Source organism: Athalia rosae, chromosome 6, assembly GCF_917208135.1.
Source record: "Athalia rosae chromosome 6, iyAthRosa1.1, whole genome shotgun sequence".
In the NCBI taxonomy this organism is placed as follows: domain Eukaryota; kingdom Metazoa; phylum Arthropoda; class Insecta; order Hymenoptera; family Athaliidae; genus Athalia; species Athalia rosae.
The window spans coordinates 15,547,575-15,567,528 of NC_064031.1; the positions used below are offsets into that span (position 1 = coordinate 15,547,575).

Below are 19,954 nucleotides of genomic sequence, written 5' to 3' on the forward strand. Positions count from 1 at the left end.
CTCGAAGGGAAAAAATCGTAGCTCAATTTGGACAACGGATTCGTGTTCCTGAGGTCAAAATACATAAGAAAAGTGCCATACGATCAATTTTAAAAAATAAAAATTTTTGGCCAAAATTTGAGATTTTTCCAAGGGGTACCCCTTACGATTTTTTCAAATTTTGGCCAAAAATTTTTATTTTTTAAAATTGATCGTATGGCACTTTTCTTATGTATTTTGACCTCAGGAACACGAATCCGTTGTCCAAAATGAGCTACGATTTTTTCCCTTCGAGATATCCTCAAATTTGTACCAAAAAATGCGATAAACTGAGGATAACTCGGTCATTTTTGAAGATAGACCAATTTTTCTTCTGAATTCGGATTCCTGAGCTCAAATTACATTAATATAGATTGAAAAATCAATTTTTAATTTTTGACCCCAAGCAGCTGAAAATTGGCTATAACTCGGTCAATTTTAGAGATAGATCAATTTTTCTTTCAGATTCGCATTCCTGAGATCAAAATACGTAAGAAAAGCATATTAAACCTATTCGAAACAATGATTTATTTTTTACTGAAAAATCGATCGAGTGATCATCAATTATTCGCTGTTGGGAGCAGAAAAATTAAGACATATCGATTGGTTTTAGTCGTGGACCCACTTTGATGCGTCGCAATCCATGCATGGGTCGAAATATTCGAATTTTTCGATCTACGAGAGAGCCCGAGCTTTGCTGGAGTCAGGTAGCCAGCAGGGTAGCGCTTTGTTGTGAGACGTCACCTTCAGGGCTGAGCAGAGGTGACACGCCACAACAAACCCCGCGCCCCTGGCTCCCTGACTCCAGCTAAGTTTAATTTGGATTCGAGATTCGGACTGCTGAGGTAAGATGTAATGTAATAATGTAATAATCGTAAGACGACGATGAAAAAATCCTAAAATATTGCATTCCAAAATGCGACTTGGCTACTTTATTTTCTTTCATTGCCAACTGCAATTGATGATACGAACAGAGTCACATTCGTGTGTGTACCTGTAACGGCGTAACACACCTGTGCAAATAAATCATCCGAAGTTATTCACCGGGGCTGCATGACATACGATATGTGTTTCACGTACGTGTGTGGATATATACCCCACCCGGTATGTATATAGGTATATAATAGAGTTCAATAAATTGTTCCAGCGATACAAAACAGAGAGGCAATAACCTCGATATAGGTATACACGTGCCCAGAAACGCGCCGAGCTGCAACTTTCGAATAAAAAAGAATAAATAATAGAAAAGTAGTAGAAAAAATAACCAGGCGAATAAAATCGTAGGAAGGATGTCGAAGTAAAAAAAGCTCCTGCTCATACAATGCATGCGCTATCCCTGTTGTACTGCAGGGAAACTTATTAGAAGGTGACCTATCAAAGGTGAAAGTTGCAGGTGGACGCGGGGTTACGATAATTCTTAATTACTAGACTGATTGAAAATCGTTCGGAACTCACCCTTTCATCGTGATTTCCCACTTCCGGCAACTGAAACACAAGAGAAATAAAATATAATGACAATCGATCGGTGAAAAAGTCAGGTGGAGAGAAATACGTAGACAGATATATTTTTGTCGATCGTTAGATATTTTCAAAGTGCGCAGAAGACTCGAAAAACTGAGTCAATTGAGAAGGAGAATTTGAAGAATGCGAGTTTTATTTTGAGCCTAGAATAATTGCGCCAACTTTATTCAGTTGAGCTAGAGAGCTGCACAAACATGCGTTAAAATTAGTCAATGAGACCTATATATTTGGCTGTGTATACGAGATTACATATTATACGGGCCATAATTGCAAGCCAGATAACACGTGGCAATTTCAACTCACGATCAACAATAAAATTGACGCAGGTTACGGCTACGACACGTGGAGACTTTGAAATAGAATTTTCAAAATAACTCCCGCGACATTAGAGAATAGGGAGAAACAGAAATAATTTGAAAAAAAAAAATGTGGCGCTCGATCAACCTTCTTGTCGTAAAATTTAATGAATAATGGTATACAATTTTATTTTTATTCAATTTTTTTTTGAGTCTCCGAGCGGTCGCTAATTTATTTTCTACCGATAGTATCGGAAATGTGTGTTTTACGACGGATAATCGTCGGAGCTTTCGGTGAGCTTCTGTTTTACCGTCAGCTAGACGAGCAGAGATCTCTCAGGAAGCTGTGCAAGCTTGAGATGTTGCTCCCGCGCTCAACTTTATTTATGAAATTTATTTTTTAAATCACTCCAAAGAGGTTCAGAGTAAAAAAGCATGAAGGGAAATTCTACGACCGGAAATTTGTTCGGGTATTCCAGCCCCAATTTGGGAATTGGTAAAAACGATTATTCGGAAAATTATACAGAAGTTTTCGTTGAAATACCAAGGGGCAGAGAAAAAAAAAATAAAATAACTAGTTTATTAAAAAATCTCATCCATTATGCAAAAACCCTTTTATTACTTTGCGGAATAATCGTAAATCTTATTCACCTCGCTCCTCTTCATATAATTTCTGATTCAATTTCCTTTTTCCGCGTTATCTTCTCACGGCATAATTGGAGGGGAAAAAAATAACGTACGTGTATCGAGTGAGACCGAAGTAATTCCAACAGTCTTGAAATACCGTAACTGAAACCAGAGCTACCCCTGGTGGACCGATAACATTTCACCGTGATCCTAATTTTTTTTTATACGCTCTCTCTCCGTTTTCACGCGACGACGCATACGTGCAAAAATATATACCGAAGCGTACGTTCGTTCATTTGCGTAATTAAGTTTGAAACGACCCATCGAGCGTCAAATTGCGGTATTTTTTGTTTTTTTTTCTTTTTAAACCCGCACAACCTACAGCGAACCGACCACCGCGGTCGAATTCTCGCAGGCAAATGAAAAACGCTCTCAGAATACCGTCTACGTTTACGTCTGACTTGGAGCAAAATTAAATAACACCCGAATAGTAACGATATCTCGCAGGTGCGTCCGTCTCATCGGAATCGAATCAATTTACAACTCGCTCGGAGGGAGGATGATGAATTCGTCTCAGCACGGGGCACGACTGTCATCAAAAAACGAAGAAAGATCATCGGTTACCGTTCGGGGAAAAATCAATTCCGATTCAGTTCCGAGTCGAAAAAAAGTAATCCTTACTCACCGGTGCACGGTGTGTCCCCGTCTGAACCAGACATTTTTATTAGAAGAAATTTCTATTTTCTCTTTCAGCGTTCAAAACATACATGTTTCGCTATCAATCACCAGTTTTCCGATACACATTCCATTTTTTGAACGGGATATCTACGGTACAACTGATCAAATAGTACCTGCATTACATAGAATATTGGTACGAAAGGAGAGAGGAGTCGTTTGATCGTTGCCTGGTTGGAGTTTTATTAAAAAAATATGTATTTCTTAACATCTATGCAAATTACATGATACACGTGTACATATATGCAATCGTCGTTATATACAGGAATTATATTATATATACTTAGGAAATACTTTTTTCGTACAGGGATAAAAATCTGAGTTAAACGAAAGGAAGAAAAGAACGAACAAATAAATCAAAAAAAAAAAGTCACTTAAATTTGTACAATTAAAACGCAGTATAATTACACTATATTATTATTCTAAGCATTTGAATTATCGTACAAATGCATTTTTGGCAAATTTTTGCGAATATCCCTTTTCACTTTTCGCCGTATGCTGCAGGTAATATTTCGATAGATTCTACCAACTTCTGCGTTCAACAGCTTTTTTTGAAAAATCGTTTTTTCTAACTCTCAAATAATTCGTTTGCTTTCTTTATTATTCACGAAACGAAGATGAATAATAGAAAAAAATTTGATGGGAAATAATAAAAGGTATATTTATACTTTTACCTAATTTTTGTTAACTTAACTTTCTCTCGGCAGAGAAAGACGGGGAAACAAAACTAAATCCAATTTCACGTCCCCCCTACTTCAGCCCCATTATACCACGGTGGTATACACGGGACAAATTTGGATCAGTCAGAATTACCGGCCGCGAGCTTTTAAGCTCTTAAGCCCATCGAGGGTCGAAAGAATCGAACGTATAGTTGATTCTGTGTCAAAGTTGAAATTAGATCAACCAGCAGATAATTGAAATCAGCGGTCAATTATCTGGCATTGTTGAGGTTACACAAGGGCGAGAAAATCGTATAACCCTAACGATGAGATTAATTCGCAGATGACAAACAAACTGACGTTAGTCACGATTATAAAAATTAGATAACATAAAACTTTGCAATCAAATTTACCTACGCGCCCTTTATTTCACTCGCTTGTCTTCCCGGTCCCCTTTTTCCATCGACTTCGTAACGTCGGGCAATTTTTCATCGATTTATTCGGACCCAAAACCGCGCTTCAATTTCATACGAGAAACTCTCGCCTCTGTACGGAGCGCAAAAATTTACTTTTTAATTAAAAAAGAAACAAAGAATACGAAAAATCGAAAGAAGAAGAATTCCTCATTTTCTCATTCTACATACGCTGCGGTCTCTCGACCGATTCGAATCTTCTTTTTCGGATTAACCGCCGATCAGAAGCCACGGCAAAATGACCGTGACGCACAAAGCGGCCAGACAACTGGCGCACATAGCAAATGGGCTGGCCGCGTCGTCGACGGTTTCCGAATCGACGTAATTATCTTCGTCGCGTTCGAACTCCCTTATTTCGACGTCGCAACGGAATCTGACGCGCGCGGATCCCAGCTGCGTGCTGTCCCTCCGCAGAAAAAGCGCGGAGCCTTTTCTGTCCAATTTCCACCCGGGCTCCTGAAGCAACATCCTGGTCATCATGATGAAGATTTCTTATCTCTCGGTACGGACGGTAGGCAAAATATCCGCTTCCCTCTCCGCAGTTTCCCTACGACGGATGAAAGAGACGAGAGAGAAAAAAAATATATATTTATTGCAGAGCTACGAATACGTGTGGTGCGGCCCGAACTTGAGTTTCTCGCGTTATTTGAGCCAAGAATCGAGTAGATCTTCCAACGTTGAGGACGATATCCTATATCCTGTTATCCGTCTCTATTTCGTTGTAAATTTTTTTTCCTCTTCGTGTCTCGTAGGTTTTCTCGTCGTTCGTTTTTTTTTTACCAACTTCTTTTTTTTTTTTTTCTCCACTAGCTCGAGATATCTGAAAGAGAAAAAAGTAAAATAGTGTCAGAGCAAAAGTGAAACGACCGTAACATAAATTGTCCGACGTACGTGAAGTGTATTATACAGTTTACTCTTTTCGCTGGTGTAAATTTTATCTTATACGCCGGTGAAACTATCTCTTCTTCAATTTTCTTCTTCTCCTTGTTTTTTTTTCTCTATTCCCTTCTTAACTTAGATGAACCCGCTTGTGTATGCGATATAATAAAACTACCAAAAAATAGAATGAAAAAAAAAAAGAGCAAGAAATGAGACGCTATCGCTGGCGAAGTTCGTAAAGGATCAAATGAAGCGCGTATAAATGTAACGTGCGTAAAGACTAGGGTTGGTGTATTATGTGTACCTATCAATAGATACGTATGAGAAATAAGAAAAAAAAGGAAAAAAGAAATTTCGATACGGATAATAGGTTGAGGTTATCAACGCTACGTAACGTATGAATATTCATACAATACGTGGAGACCGAATAATAATATACAGAAATACGAGGGAGAATTGTGACGAAAAAAATTTTTTTCGCCTATACGACAAACGTTAATTTATATACCGTGTATATATTCTCATCAGAAAAGTATCTCGTTGACCTCGTAACGAACCGTTTTTATACAATAACGTGGCGTACAGAGAACCTTATCTAAATGGTAGAAAATAAAAGAGAAAAAAGAAAAAGAAAAGAAACTAACAATTATAATAACGATATTAACGAGCTTCCACATGCGTCATAGTTATTATGATGTTATAATTGTTATAAAATTTTTCATACCGCAAAGTTCACCCTATTTTTCTAAATATTTTATCAGAAATTTTTTTTTCGTTCCTTATTTTTCTTTTTTTTCTCTTCCGTCCCGATTATCAAAAGAATTTATATCGCGTGATTTTTTATTCCTCTATTTTTTCTCTCCAACAACAATCGAGTCACTTGTAAGAAAATAAAATTTATCAGTGAATCCTCTGCATGGTGCAGAAATTCGTTGAAGTTGGAATGGAGATAATTGTTAGATAAAATGGCGGCAAACTTGCACGCGATTCCGATGGCAAACGTAGGTTCGCACGAGGGGGAGAATTGAGTGAAAGAGAAATAGAAAAATGGGCCTAACAGCTGTGATGTCTATGATGATAATGACGGCGATGATGGCGGTGCGGATGATTGTCCTTCGGAAAGTAGATAGGAAGTATACCTATACCATTCAGCGAGTCAACGCTGCTGCAGCCGGTGTTATAACCGAGACGTGTGTAGGTAATTCTTATTCAAACGACACGATCGTAAGAATGGAAGAAAAAAATAAGATAGAAAAAATACTCGGGAAGAACATGAGTCAGGATAACGTCTACTCCGTCGATCTACGTAAAGCGCAATTCTCGTCGCAAATTTCAATGGAAAAATATCATCAGCAAACGAATTCAAGCGTACCTAATTGTCGCCGCCGCCCGTCGAGTCGCGTGATTTACTTTTAAGTATTTTGAAAGAAAAAAAAAAATTGCCCATGAAATGTGGGTACGCACGCATAATTTTGCATCCGCGTGCAGCGTACACTGTACACTGTGCTAACTTGCAAAAATCCGACCTGACGTAAAAACTTTGGAATTAGAATTTTAAATGCTATACTCACACGCGCGTGTATACGCGATTCGAAGAGCGGTCTGCGAAATGAGTACGGTGACGTTAAAAAAAAAAGGGAAAATAAAAAAACGTAGAAGTAAAGAAAGAGAATAGAACGTACGGTGCAGCTGATTTTTCAAGCTGACGTTGCACGGTTCGTTCGCGTTGTACCTTGAACTCTTATCGGCGTCATTTCCTGCATAGATAATTGTCGGCAGATATTTGTAAAATAGTTCCGATGAAAATTCGTGGAGAATCACCTCGTTCGGTGAATTAATTACCGACCCGCGTTATCGCCTTGGACGATGAACCGTAAAGCGATATTTGTAATTCCAACGATTAATGTTAACAAACGCGCGTTATCCGACCCTCGAAATAGTTTCCGCGCTGCACAATGTCGAAATCAATGATTGAGACTAGCATTGAAATTATGAAATTTCGAATTCAACCGACGCACCGCCTATACACCTATGTACGTTCGTACGTGTTCGATTTTCGCAACAACGTCTAAATATTCATTCCACCTTTTTTCATACCGCATAGGTATGCCTCATAACGAACGCACATCTCACACCTAATACGTCTCAATCATAAATGGCGACCAATAACGACGAGTACAATTTTTTTCCAAATACTAATCAATAAATTTATACCGTATAGTTTAGGGGTTGAAATTTAAAAAAAAAAAAAAATCAATCGTTCAATTACACGAACGATTGAAGTTTTATAATTTTTTTTCTCATGGGACCAGAGTCGGGGACAGTCGCCGAAATTTCTTCGGATATTTAGAGGCCGAGCGTATCGATTAAATATTTCCTATGCATCGCGTACGAAATGTGATGCGAAATGACGGATATTAAAATTCATATCGCATCGCTATTACTCTCTACAATCGAATGCGGTTGTTACATAAATAGATCGAGGAGAACTGACCTCATGCGAGTTCGCGAATCGCACTTTCCCCCCATATACATGTGCATAGAGAGCGAATGTTTAATTAATTAATTATTGAATTCATTTGTATCGGACGTAGTCAACGATTAACCCCTCCTCGTCGATCACCGTTAAAAGCATTTGGACTCCGAAATTTCGAGCGGTAAAATTTTTCGAAAATCGTCCAACTTGTCCTCTCGACGATCGAAGGGAGGGGAAAATGTCTCCCCGTAAATTCGGGACAGATGATGTACCCATAAATATGCGATTGAGATGAAACGTAGGCTGCACAGTGAATAAAAATTTGAATCCCAAACATTTGAAACTGATGAAATATATATACACCGAATCCACGTTGTGCGTACGTATATCATTATTATATATACACGGGGAAAAGTTTCATTCCACGTGTGCATACATATGTACAGATGTATATATATATATATATACAACGCGTATAAAGCAGAGCTCGAACAAACGTGTACCTATATATACCTATAGCGCGTACATGGGTATACCTAGTGGAAACTTATTCGCGAGAATCTACAAAAGGAGATGAGGAGGGCGGTGGGAGGAACAGACTCCTGCATAACAAGATAGGATTGTTTTCACATGACACAATAGTTGCGATGTACCAGTTAAATTATACCTTGGAAATAGGTTTATATCGCACAGCTATTCTACATATTAGAAAGGGGTTGGAATTCCCGTCAATTCGTCGCTAAAGCTTCGATCGGATCTAAGAAACTCAAATGTACAAAACCGTAATAACGACAATTTTTAAATCTCCTTCCTTTCCTTTCCCCCCATTCCTTTCCTCCTATACACCCTCCATTTTTCTCCCACGAGGTTTCCTTCGTCACCGACAAAATTTAATATAAGATGAAAGATGCGATAGCGTTTCGTGCGAAAGGGATGATAAGTAAGGGTGAAAATTGAAACGAAATAAAAAAAGAAAAAAAATCAAAGATTAACAATACGTCGTTCAACTGCAACTCCGGAAAAAATTTCCGTCTCGTCTATCTTTCTCAGCTTGGCATTGTGACCGCGAAACTGTGAATCAGTTTTAAAATTCTATTGACCGTTTTGATTATTTTTTTTTTGTTTTTCTCTTCATGCTCAAGCACTACATTACAGCTGATTGCCGTTATTACGCATTATATATAACGTCTAGATGGTCGTGGTAGGTGTACATTATACACGGGGCGTCGCGACGCCCCGTGTAATAATTGGGGTTAAGTGGCGTCAGTTCGATCCATAAAGGCCACTTGAGGGCGTCGTTCGTCGTCACGTTATAGTTTCCGTTTGGAAAGGTATGCACGTACGAATAGTGTGTATTTTCTGACACCGTATATAACTGTACGTAATTGGTGGTTTGAAAAAAAAGCAAAATCTGTGCTGGAAAAAAAAAATTTTCACCACCGCGATTCCGCGGGGCGACGAGGGTGGGAGAATGAAATGAATAAAAAAATTAGGGGAAGTAAGAGAAAAAAACCAACGGTTTCTTCTTTTTTCGTACTTTTGCTTCCGTTTTCGCAATTTATCTTCCACAATTTCAAATGGCTATATCGATTCGGCAAGACGTTCGACAATTCTGACATTGTTATCGCCGTTTATATCGCGATATCGAAAAACCATTAGTCCACGTCTTCCGCGATATTATGTAAGGAAAATATCTCGGATGACATTTCGAGCCAACCAACATCTGCTACTCTATCTCGTACCGTTGAAATAAATAATGAAAAGGAAAAAGAAGAATTCTTGTAACACCGTTATTGTACACATCGCATCTCGTCTTCGAAACGCACAAGGAATTTAACGTATATTTTATACACTGCAACGTCTCGGAGTTGGAAAAGTCAGAATGACTAATTAATTGAAATAATTTTAATCAGCGGTAAAACTTGACCCTGAATAAAATTATTATCTCTTCGTAATGAATTAATTTACGAATCAACGTAGGTCATACGGTCGGTTGAAAATCATCTCCATGCAACGAATAACAATTTTTGTCAATTATTTTTCGTATCCTCAGTTGAGAGGAGAAAAAAAAAAAGAAAACAGGGGAAGAGATCCTCATTTCGAGTCGCATGCAACGGAACGAACGTTGCTAATTCTTCGTGCAGATGGGGAACAAAGTGTGTGCGCGACGTGCGTTACATTTTCTCACAATGACTCACCTCTGATCCGCGCGTTGCACGTTGTAATTTTGTTGAAATTTATTTCGTAGGTCGTTCGGTTGGCTCTGATTATAATATACACGCATAAATTGCGCATAACTCACGGAATTACCTACCCCACGGTCGCGATATGTACGCATATTTGCCGCGCTATACTGTACATCACCTCCTCTTCATTTCGCGATGAAAATCAAAATCGTATTCGCGCAAAGTTTCATCTCATCGAAACGACGCTGATTATCGTCATTAAGAATGCGTTTTACTACGCGAGAGAAAAAAATAACAAACATGTACGTTTATCGATTCATAAATCGATAGAATCTATAAATTAAATTACGTACAGCGAGTACGTATGAGAAAAGCTACACGTGTAGCATAAATACGAATTTAGCAACTGTGTATGTTACACGTATCTCTGTGAGTGTACGAGATATTTGATTAATCTACGCAAAACAAGAGAGAGAGAAAATATGAAGAAGAATTTACGCTGCCGCGATAAACAAAATCTTTTTACACATAGGTATAATGTACAAATAACAAGATAGATAAGAATATGTACGTGGAACGTAATGTAGGTTACGTTACTTCCTCAGCGATTAGGTACATTTATTATACAAGTTTTCGCTGTATACCGCAACTCGCGATGTGTAACGATATTTCGCTCGACGATTTACTTATTTATTTATTTATTTATTTTTTTCTTTATCCGCGAGATAATTCATCGCGGACGTATAGGTATCGTAATGTCGCCTTATCAAATTCGGAAGCGCAGCGGAGTGCAGCCGATTTTTTCCCCCTTTTACTGTAGAGACGAATAAAAACGAAATTCGAAAAATTCTATTTCATAAACTGTACTTTAACGAAATTTTTCGATGTGGAAGAGATGAATTTTATTTCCGCATACAAAACGCAGCGGAGATTAATCAGGGAACGAAGAGAAGCTGAAGCTGAATTAGCCAGCCACGGAATGCAAAAAAAAAAAAACTATACCGACTTTTGAGAGAAAAAAGAAGTGAAAAAAAAAGAAAAATTAGAGACTCAAAGTCAAAATTAGCTTTGGTCACGCTAATCATCGCGTGGTGTGCAGCTTATACGTTAAACCCACGGTATAGCTAATTTATCAAATGCAAACGGAGAGTAAATGAAAATTTAGTATTTCGAATGAAAATTAAACCGGGTATGCACGTTAATTCTCTACAATCAATCACGATCCAAACCGCCTCATATCGATCGATCTTGATCCACGTAATTCAAGTTCTACTTTGCCTAGGCACGAGAATTTTATCTCAACAAATGGAAAAAACTAAGAACATTATTTCCTTTCACATCAAGGTGAATGATCGATTATAAAAGCATATAACGTCTAAAAAAATATGACGCAACCGTAATAATTCTCAAATTTCTTTAAACGAATGTAAAAAAATATTCCAGAGTTTAGAGCCTATGGAGAAAGCTGGTCCGATATTCAAAACTGTTGAACTTGATTACATAAAGATTCGGTATAGATTTTAATTTTTCTTATTTTTTTTTTCTTCTTTGCGTTTCTAATTAATTTCTCTAGATCTTCGTCAATACGAACGGGTATCACAGACTGGACCATACGCAGGTATAATACTGGACAGATGATTTATAAATTTTGGAAACGATCCGATGCATAATGAGGAAAATATCTCTCCAATTATCGACTCTGTATAAAATTTGTAACCAGGTATGCAGTTGAGATATCGCTCTTATCGTGCTCACGAATTTTTTTTTTTTTCTTTTTTTATCATGTTTGCGAACTCGCGAGGGTTGGGGGGGGGAGGGGGGGAGGGTTGGTGTTGAATTCCATCGTTCGTTGAATGTAATTTGAACAGTGAAATGAGAGAAATTACTTTGAATACTTTTGAATGGGCTTTAGAATATAATGTGGGGAAACTTCAGCTAAGCCTTCGAGAATTTCACAAGAGTTTGACTCGAAAGTTTGAGAGAGAAAAAAGCAAAGAACGAACCGGATAGAACGAGAAGGAGAGGAAGGATCAAGGAAGTGAATAAAAAATCCTCGTTCGCACATATTTGAATTTTCCGAGTCGGTTTAAAAAAATATACGATCTGCGATTTCGAATGACCTGAACATCCGATCGACCTTGCGAACAGTGTCAGCGTTGCAACGAACACGTGAAAACTTTCAGTTCCGGTTTCCCACTCTTTTCGGATCCGCGTCGATGGCGTGATTTTGATGGGGGAAAATGAGATGAGAAAAAGTGCTGATTAATCGAGATGCGCGTGTCGTTTTTTTAAGGAGACTAAACTTCGGAAGTGACCGATATTCTCTCCCAATATTTCCGTCCAACTTTCGTCCACTTTTTCCCTCCTCTTTCGGGTTTTTTCAGCGTTATTAATAATCCTCTGTCGCGTTTCGAGGCTCTTCGGTCGAAACGCGACAGAGGAAAAGAAGAAAGAAAATACAAGAGAAGGGGAAAAAGACAAGCATGAGATGTAACGGTATCGGAATTCGTAGAGAAACTAGCCGATGTTACTATAGTTACGAGAAGTGAAGGCGTGAATTCAACTTACGAAAAAAGTAGGTATGCAACGGAGCGGCAGGTGTCAGTCGGAACTCCGTGAAGATATCGTTGAAAAAAAATCCTGGGCACTCGAAGTATTTTTTTGTTTTTTTTCTTTTCGCAACAACGACGAAGAGCGGCGTTCAAAAATTCTTGATTTGTCTCGTACTTAATCGATCAACGGGTCAATCAATCGATCGATTAGGGACTTTGAAATTGTAACAGTCGGTGGAACTTTAGCGTCGCGCGTCCGGCATGCTAGTGAAGCAACGCAAAGTTGGAAGAAGCGAACAACCGGGAGCGTGGTCGTCGTCGTCGTCGTCGTCGTCGTCGTGTTCGTGTACGAACCGATAAGCATGAGCACCGCGAGCCGTATGCTCACTCCCTACGATAAACACTTGCGCGACCGGGCCTCGGTGATTCTGCGCCCCGATTCGTCGCCTTAAATATCAAAATTTACTCCGATTGGTCCCGGTCTTTATACACCGCATGCGAGCCCCCGTTTTCCTCCAGACTCTGTCGTCGATTGGATGGAACGGGCTTCGCAGCGAAACCAAAAATAAAAAAAAGGGCAAAAAGGGAAAAAAGGAGGCCAAAAAAGTGGATGGAATGACGAGGAGAAAGAAAAAAAATCACGCACGCACTATTTGAGGGACACGCTGAAACTGTGGCTTTTAGAAGAGCATGTAGTCAGGTGGTACAACGCATGCGAGTGCCGTGCGACCGTGTGGAGAAACAAAAAAAAAATACGTCACGCGAGATCTTAAGGGATAAAATTGTGGGGGAAGGAGTCCCGTTTTAGCAAACCGACGTGAGGGGAGAGAGAAGAATAAGATAAGGGAAAAAAGGGACTGGCAGCGAAACGCAATTCTTTTTTGTCTTCTTATCCCGAGCGGTTAATCACTTACCGCATTCGAGTACCGATGAAAATTAGACTAAAAAGAGCGACGACTCCTCGTTTTTTTTTTTTTTCTCTCTTTTTTTCTCCATCGGACAGAATGAAAATGAGAAGAAAGCACTTCGGACGAGAGCGATTATTTTTCTGATTACTGCAATTCGTTATTTTTGACAAATTTCGAACACCGAGATCATAGTTCCCGGTATGGGTATGGGCGCACGTAGTCGTGCAAACCGCCATCCATTGATTACATACCGGAACCGTACCGTACACATAAGTTTAACTGTAATAATTTGATCTCGTAACACGTAATTGTTACTTGGGCGAATCGTAACCGGAAATGCTTGCGGTTTCCCAGTTTGAGCTCGTCCTGGGAAAATGAATTTGCGGATACGTTTGTTCGATTCAATTCCGCAGAACTCCGTCGCGTATTTTAATCATTTGATCGAAGACCGAAAAAAGTTGTCAACGAATCGCAAATGAAACCGGTGGAAAAAACCCTCGCATATGCAAAGAATATCGCTGAATTATTCGTGACGATCAAAACAAGAAAATATCTCACTGACCAGAATCGACCGTCCGCAATTTTCCTCCGCTCGAATAATACACGGCGGAGGATAAAATTTTCCCAAAAAAAAAAAAAATATAGCGGCGTCTACGTGGAGCGGTTACAGGTAATTAAGAAGCGCGGAGGTTGCTCGCTTTACCTTCTCCTTATTATGTGCGCTTACTTTTTGGAAACTGTAATCGCCGTGCAGCGAGTAAGAGAAGAAGAGCTAGGAGATAAAGAAGGAGTGAGATATATTACCGCGTGTTTACATAAACTCGCGTAGGAAGATGGAAGAGATTTTTGGTAGGTATCTCGCAGCAGTTCCTGCGGTTGCAGGTCGTCGTCGGCGAGCCAGTTTTTGCCCGGCCATAAAGTGACGCGGGTAGAGACTGCATGGAGATAAAAATCAAAAAGCTACTCCTCCTTTCCGTGCGGATACGGTGAGCTCGGGGATTTAACCGAGCGCATTTTCTTCTACCACTTTTCGATTCATCCGATTAAATCTAATCGGGACATACGCAATTTCGCGAGGAAATTGAAACAAGGCGAGGCATTTTCACGCGATTCCGGGCACGTTTAGAAGCTACGCGAATTATACACTCGGAGGGTGAATGTATTTATAAATAAAATTGGATATCAAAAACCTACCGGCTAATCGACTGGGGGCCTTTTTAAATAAAAACTAATTTCTTCGAGGATTTTATTTCTAGTCTCCTTCGCCCTGCAGTTTTTCAAATCCATGCACCGATGCGAAGAAGAAGAAAAAAAGAGGAGAGAAATTCTATTCTTTACGGGTACTTTGACCCTCGATGGGATGGAAAATTTTTAAATTTATCACCCGTGCTATACGTACACACATGTACGGGGCGATATGTGAATTTTGCAAAACTTGCAGAACTTATAGACAGTATCGTAAGCTTCGAACTTTGAAGCTGCGATCTGCCCGAAAAGTATCTTTCCTTTTTTTTTCTTCTTCGCGTTTCTTCTGTGAGTGTGAAAATTCACGATTCGGGACTATTTGCGATTCTCCTTGTTTGTTCGGACTTTTTTTTCGCCATTTTTTCAAAACCGGTTGAAAAATTTTCACAATCTTTTTCATCCGCCGTACGACGCGAGCCCCTCTACCTGCGAACGGAGGCTATGATATTATTCATCGCTATTGTTCTTTTCTAATTTTATTTGGTATTTTAATTAAATTTTCATCGTTCGTTCGTTACTCGAAAGCATTCACCCGGATTTATAGTAAACTGAAATCGTTTTCGCCAACTATTTCCGTTCTAACTGATCGGGAATTATTTTCCCGCCAAATTCCTATACACCGTTAGGGAGGGTAGCCATGTACATGCACGTAATTGATTTTCGCATTAAACTCACGAGGATCGTTGTTACCCCGCATTCCGATCGCAAATTAAATTTATTACAGCTATATAACGCACATATCTTGCTCTATCGATTTTAAATATGTATATACTTCGAACGTACACCGCGGCGTTTGATGGGTAAAAATTTTCTTCGTTGCAAAATCGCGCGCGCAGAACAATGGAGAATTTCAATCGGTCCGAAGATTAGCTGGAAATTAATCAACCGCAACGCGAGCAATCCCTTCCCCATCAATGTCGCAGGGGTTTCATTTAATTGCTAGACAAATTGAACGTCAAAGCGGAAGACGTAGAAATGGAGAGTTTACAGTCAATTAAAATAGCCGGATTCTCGAGGCGATCCGTCTCCACCTAATCCGATCGATATCGACGCATCGACGAACAACCCTCGACCGTGTGGAGGATTCGAATTAATCATAACTCGATAAAATGATCGAGCACCGCGCACCTGGTCCACGGTTTATTCCAAGGGGTAAACGACGGAGCTTTCGAAAGCACGATTTCAAATACCGTTTTAACGGCCACGTTTTATAGCTGCGACGGTCAAGTTTATTTACGGTAATTATTCGCGAATGAAAATATGGTAATAATCGCGAGCACATGTGGCGCTAATTTACGTAATCATTCGGTGTCGCAGCTAGGATGGATTTCGAGTCGCAATTAGAAAAACAAAAACAGGTCTTATCGATTCTGATCGCTGATGATCGCGGTGGGGTTACGTAACGCGAGTATTTTTTCACATAATCAATCATCACAAAACTTGAAAATATTTCTCAATCGAAGAGTAGAGAATGAAAAGAATCGCCATTTTTTTATTTTCACTCTCGCGAAACTGCGTACGAAATTTTATTCTTACGAAATTTGATTATTCAGCGAGAGTTGCGGGATGCAGTGATTATCTTCGGGAAAACAAAAATTATTCTCCGGTCGTTCCGAGCAACGATAACAAAGACGAACAATATAATGATAATCGTTAATAATAACGAGATGAAAATAAAACGCAACGTAAAACCGCGACCTTCGTTATTGATACGATATAACATATACGATAGCCAGCGATCGTATGCCCAGACGCGATGCTCCTTCTTTTTGTACTTTGTAAAATTGACAACGCGCATAAATAAATAAATCAAGTCAAGTCAAGTAGCACGGAAAAATTGTACGTATTTTCCATGTCCGGTGTTTACGTGAACTGCGCGCGTCGTACACCCGTCGCGTACATACTCGTATCGTACATAGGTGAGTTAATGACGTGAGATGTGGGTATCCGTTGCATACGGTATATCGGGTATGCACATAGCCCATATGTTCCGCGGACGATGGACGCGCTGCAGCGTTATCTCTGCAGCTCGTGTGGTACGTTACGTATGTGTATATAGTTATGTACAAAAGGAGGGTATTAAGATTCATTGGGGAGCAAGTAGCCCATTGTTGTGCCTCCCTAAGGAATGCCTTTCGTGTCTAATCAAGTCAACGACCTCAGCCCATATCTATGCTGATCGTGAACGATGTATATATGGCGCAGCGGCCCCGGCATACGATCGCGACGTCGTCGATTCGACGCGAGACGAAGAGAAAAAGAAAAAAAAAACAAAAAAAAATGTACAACGAATCGTAATATAGTCCGCCGATCGATTGATCCGATTCCGATCGGTTTTTGAAGAAACTCTAACCCCATGGCATCGGTGACGAATGACACGCCGGTCAAGTTCAATGCCTGGACGTGCGGTAATCGTAGCCGAGGTGTGAGGCGCGTGGAGTCTATTAATCATTGTAATCATCGTAATCATCGTAGTGGCAGAAAAAAAGCGCCGACTTAATTTGATGTGGAACGCATGTGACGTTTCCGATTAAATTTTCTTATCTGTTATACCAACAGCGGTTAGTGCTGCGACTGATCTGAATATCGCGTGACAAAATTTTATCGAGATACGTATCGTCGATGTAATATATCATAGTTTTATATTATCTCGCATTCCTGACGGACCCCTCCGACCTTAGGAATTTGGAATTCTATATCATCATCGGACACACGAGCAGATACTGTGAAATAAAATTCGAATGAACGAAACCTTTTGATGATTAGAAAAGGAAAAATCCAATCGTTTTCGAAGTTGGCGAGAGCGAAATACTTTTCGAGACCCTGGTTTTTTTTTTTTTTTCTTCTTCACGTATACGTGGAAAATCTACCGCAAAATCTCGTAAGGAATCCCATGAAATATACGCGCAATTTTTCTAACCTATCCTACACGGTTATTGGTACTCGTGTTTAACTACCGCCCCATGTAACACCATCTCTTGCCCTCGAGACGGTGCAGAGAAAAGAGAAAAAAAAAAAAAGAGAAAAGAGAAAAAATGAGGAATATAAGAAAGAAGAAAACGAATGTGGAGTTTTGAAAACCCGAGTCAGTTGGATCTCTTCATATACGCGCGGAGCTCCTAAGTAATGAGCGTCGAAAGCATAAAACGAAGGAAATATAAATGAAAAGAAAAAAACACAAAAAAAAACACAAGAAAAAAAAAAAAAACGGAGAAAAGTAAATGTACGTAAGTATCACGTATAATATTGTCGTGGAGGGTGATGCCGTAAAAGTATATAAAAAAGAACCTCGTACCGGTATATACGAACATAAAACGTTCGCCTCGTTATTTCCAGAAACTTTTCTTGCCTCTAAAAATCGGTACGAAGAATTTTTCCATCGATATAAACGGCGCGGTATACTTCCTCGCACATTATTAAGATTAACGAAAATAAAAGAAAATTGTGTGATTGACGCGCTGATCGGAAAATTGATGAAATAAAGATGATGATTTTTGTAAAAAAAAAGCTTAGAATTAACGACGATCAATTATATACCATAATTATATAGATAACTGATTGATAATAGAAATGATAATTTTCTCACTTACCTTTTTTTCCGATTGATTTTCCACCATTTTCACTGTTACAGATTCGACCGTATCAATCACTGAACATATTCGCGTTGCGTCGAATGCGATACGTTTGAAATAAATACGTATTTCGTAAACGCGAATCCGATGACGTGTGGTCGGAACGAACGTCACGGTTGGATTATACCCAAATAAACTGATTATACGTAAACTGAAAAATTATAGACGCATTCAGAGATTCAAATCTCATACATTCGCACGAAATGACGTCGGTCTGATTGTGCAACGAATTTATTCGTCATCTCGCGAACGAGCTGAATTCTTACTTGGCCAGGCTTTTTTTTTATCATTCCACTTCCTTCCCTCATTACATTCTATGAAATCAAAAAAATAATCGATAACGATAAATTAAACGCATTTTAATCACGCCAAATAGCATCGATTCAGCGTTCAAAGAGTTAAATGAGTGTTATAAACGTAGCTTCCGCGCAGGTTCTCTTATATCTAGTTTTCCTCTTTTCTTTTCGATAAAATTCTTCACTTTTGCACAATGAGGCATACGGCGGAGCGGCGAATCTCTCCCCGACGGCGTCTCCGATACAAAAGACGCGAGAAAGGGAGAAAAAAAAAGATTGAAAATGAAGAAATAAAGGGGGAAGTACCCGAGCCGCGCCTATAGGTAATAATAAAAATAGTTGGAACAATTCCAGCCGATAATTGGAAGACGGAGGGGGTAGAAATCTAGGTATAAGAGTTTCGAATCACAATTCAATTTTCTTACAAAATAACCGAGAGACTCGAGAAGAATCGGAGGAATCGTCGAGTCGCGTCGCCCTTCCGTTTCCAACTTGAACTTCGGATTCTACTCAATCTCACGAAACTCTCCGGTGACTCCTGGAAAACGTTCTGTCGGCCGAAGTTATAAGCTATAAAGGCTGCTGCAGGGAACAGCCAGACGAGACGCTTAATTCCAATTAAAAAAAGGAAAGGAAAAAAGAAAAGGAAAGGAGAATCACGATACAAAAGAATTGCCGGCTTCTCCTATATATAAAAGCCAGATATATGTGTATATACATGCATGTGAACTCGTGTAGCTACACTCTTATGTATACGTACACCTAGAACATACATGTATCGCAGGCATGTACCCGAAGACGTGGGGACCGTGCTCACGTGCACCACGATAGTAAGTGCACGGAATAGAAGGAGCGAAGGAAAAAGAAAAGTGAGTACCTATTGTTTCAGGGTATTTCAAATCCTCGAACAGAACGACTTCCTTCCTTCCTTTATTCCGCGATTGGAGTTCAAACGGACGTACGGTCGGACGGAGGAAAAGGGATCAGTCGAATCGAATGAATGAAAATAAATTTTGCACCGATGAGTGAAGCGTTCGGTTTTTCTTCTTTTTTTCTTTTTTCAAATTGCTCGACAAAAGATTCTCGCCATCGAACGACGCCGGATGACATTCGACGGATTAGCCGGTGCGAACGAGATCGTTGAAGTGTAGATTTGGATTATTGATGTAATTAATTTCACAACGATCAGACCAACGCGGCCAACGTACGCGGAGACATTATCTCGCCGGCTATTGTGCGATATTCAAGGTATAGGATGGAAGGTGCATTGAATGGTTCAATTATCGTTGGATGATGGTATGCACATGTGCTGGAATCGGTGCCCGCACGTTTCAACGTTATACGTACGAGAGCGCCCCCGCTGTTTAATCAGTGATTTTTCTTCCGCAAATGCAGCCGTTCGTGAATCTATGCGACCACGGTATATTGCAATCTGCAATATTCAGCTTGCT

The 19,954-nt window shown here is 39.6% G+C and overlaps 2 protein-coding genes across 2 annotated transcripts in view; both read right to left on the reverse strand.

Annotated features, from left to right (window-relative positions):
- Positions 1 to 19,954, reverse strand: part of LOC105683222 (sestrin-1) — a 92,900-nt gene that overhangs the window by 54,640 nt on the left and 18,306 nt on the right. The window contains exon 5 of the mRNA XM_025746087.2: positions 1,474 to 1,503. Within this exon, the coding sequence (XP_025601872.2) occupies positions 1,474 to 1,503 (30 nt within the window). The remainder of the gene's footprint in view (positions 1 to 1,473; positions 1,504 to 19,954) is intronic.
- LOC105683540 lies at positions 3,378 to 12,820 on the reverse strand. The gene is made up of 2 exons (XM_012396208.3): positions 12,439 to 12,820; positions 3,378 to 5,149 (listed from the first exon to the last, which is right to left on the reverse strand). The coding sequence occupies exon 2, from the start codon at positions 4,807 to 4,809 to the stop codon at positions 4,540 to 4,542; it is 270 nt and encodes an 89-aa protein (XP_012251631.1). The 5' UTR covers positions 4,810 to 5,149; positions 12,439 to 12,820; the 3' UTR covers positions 3,378 to 4,539.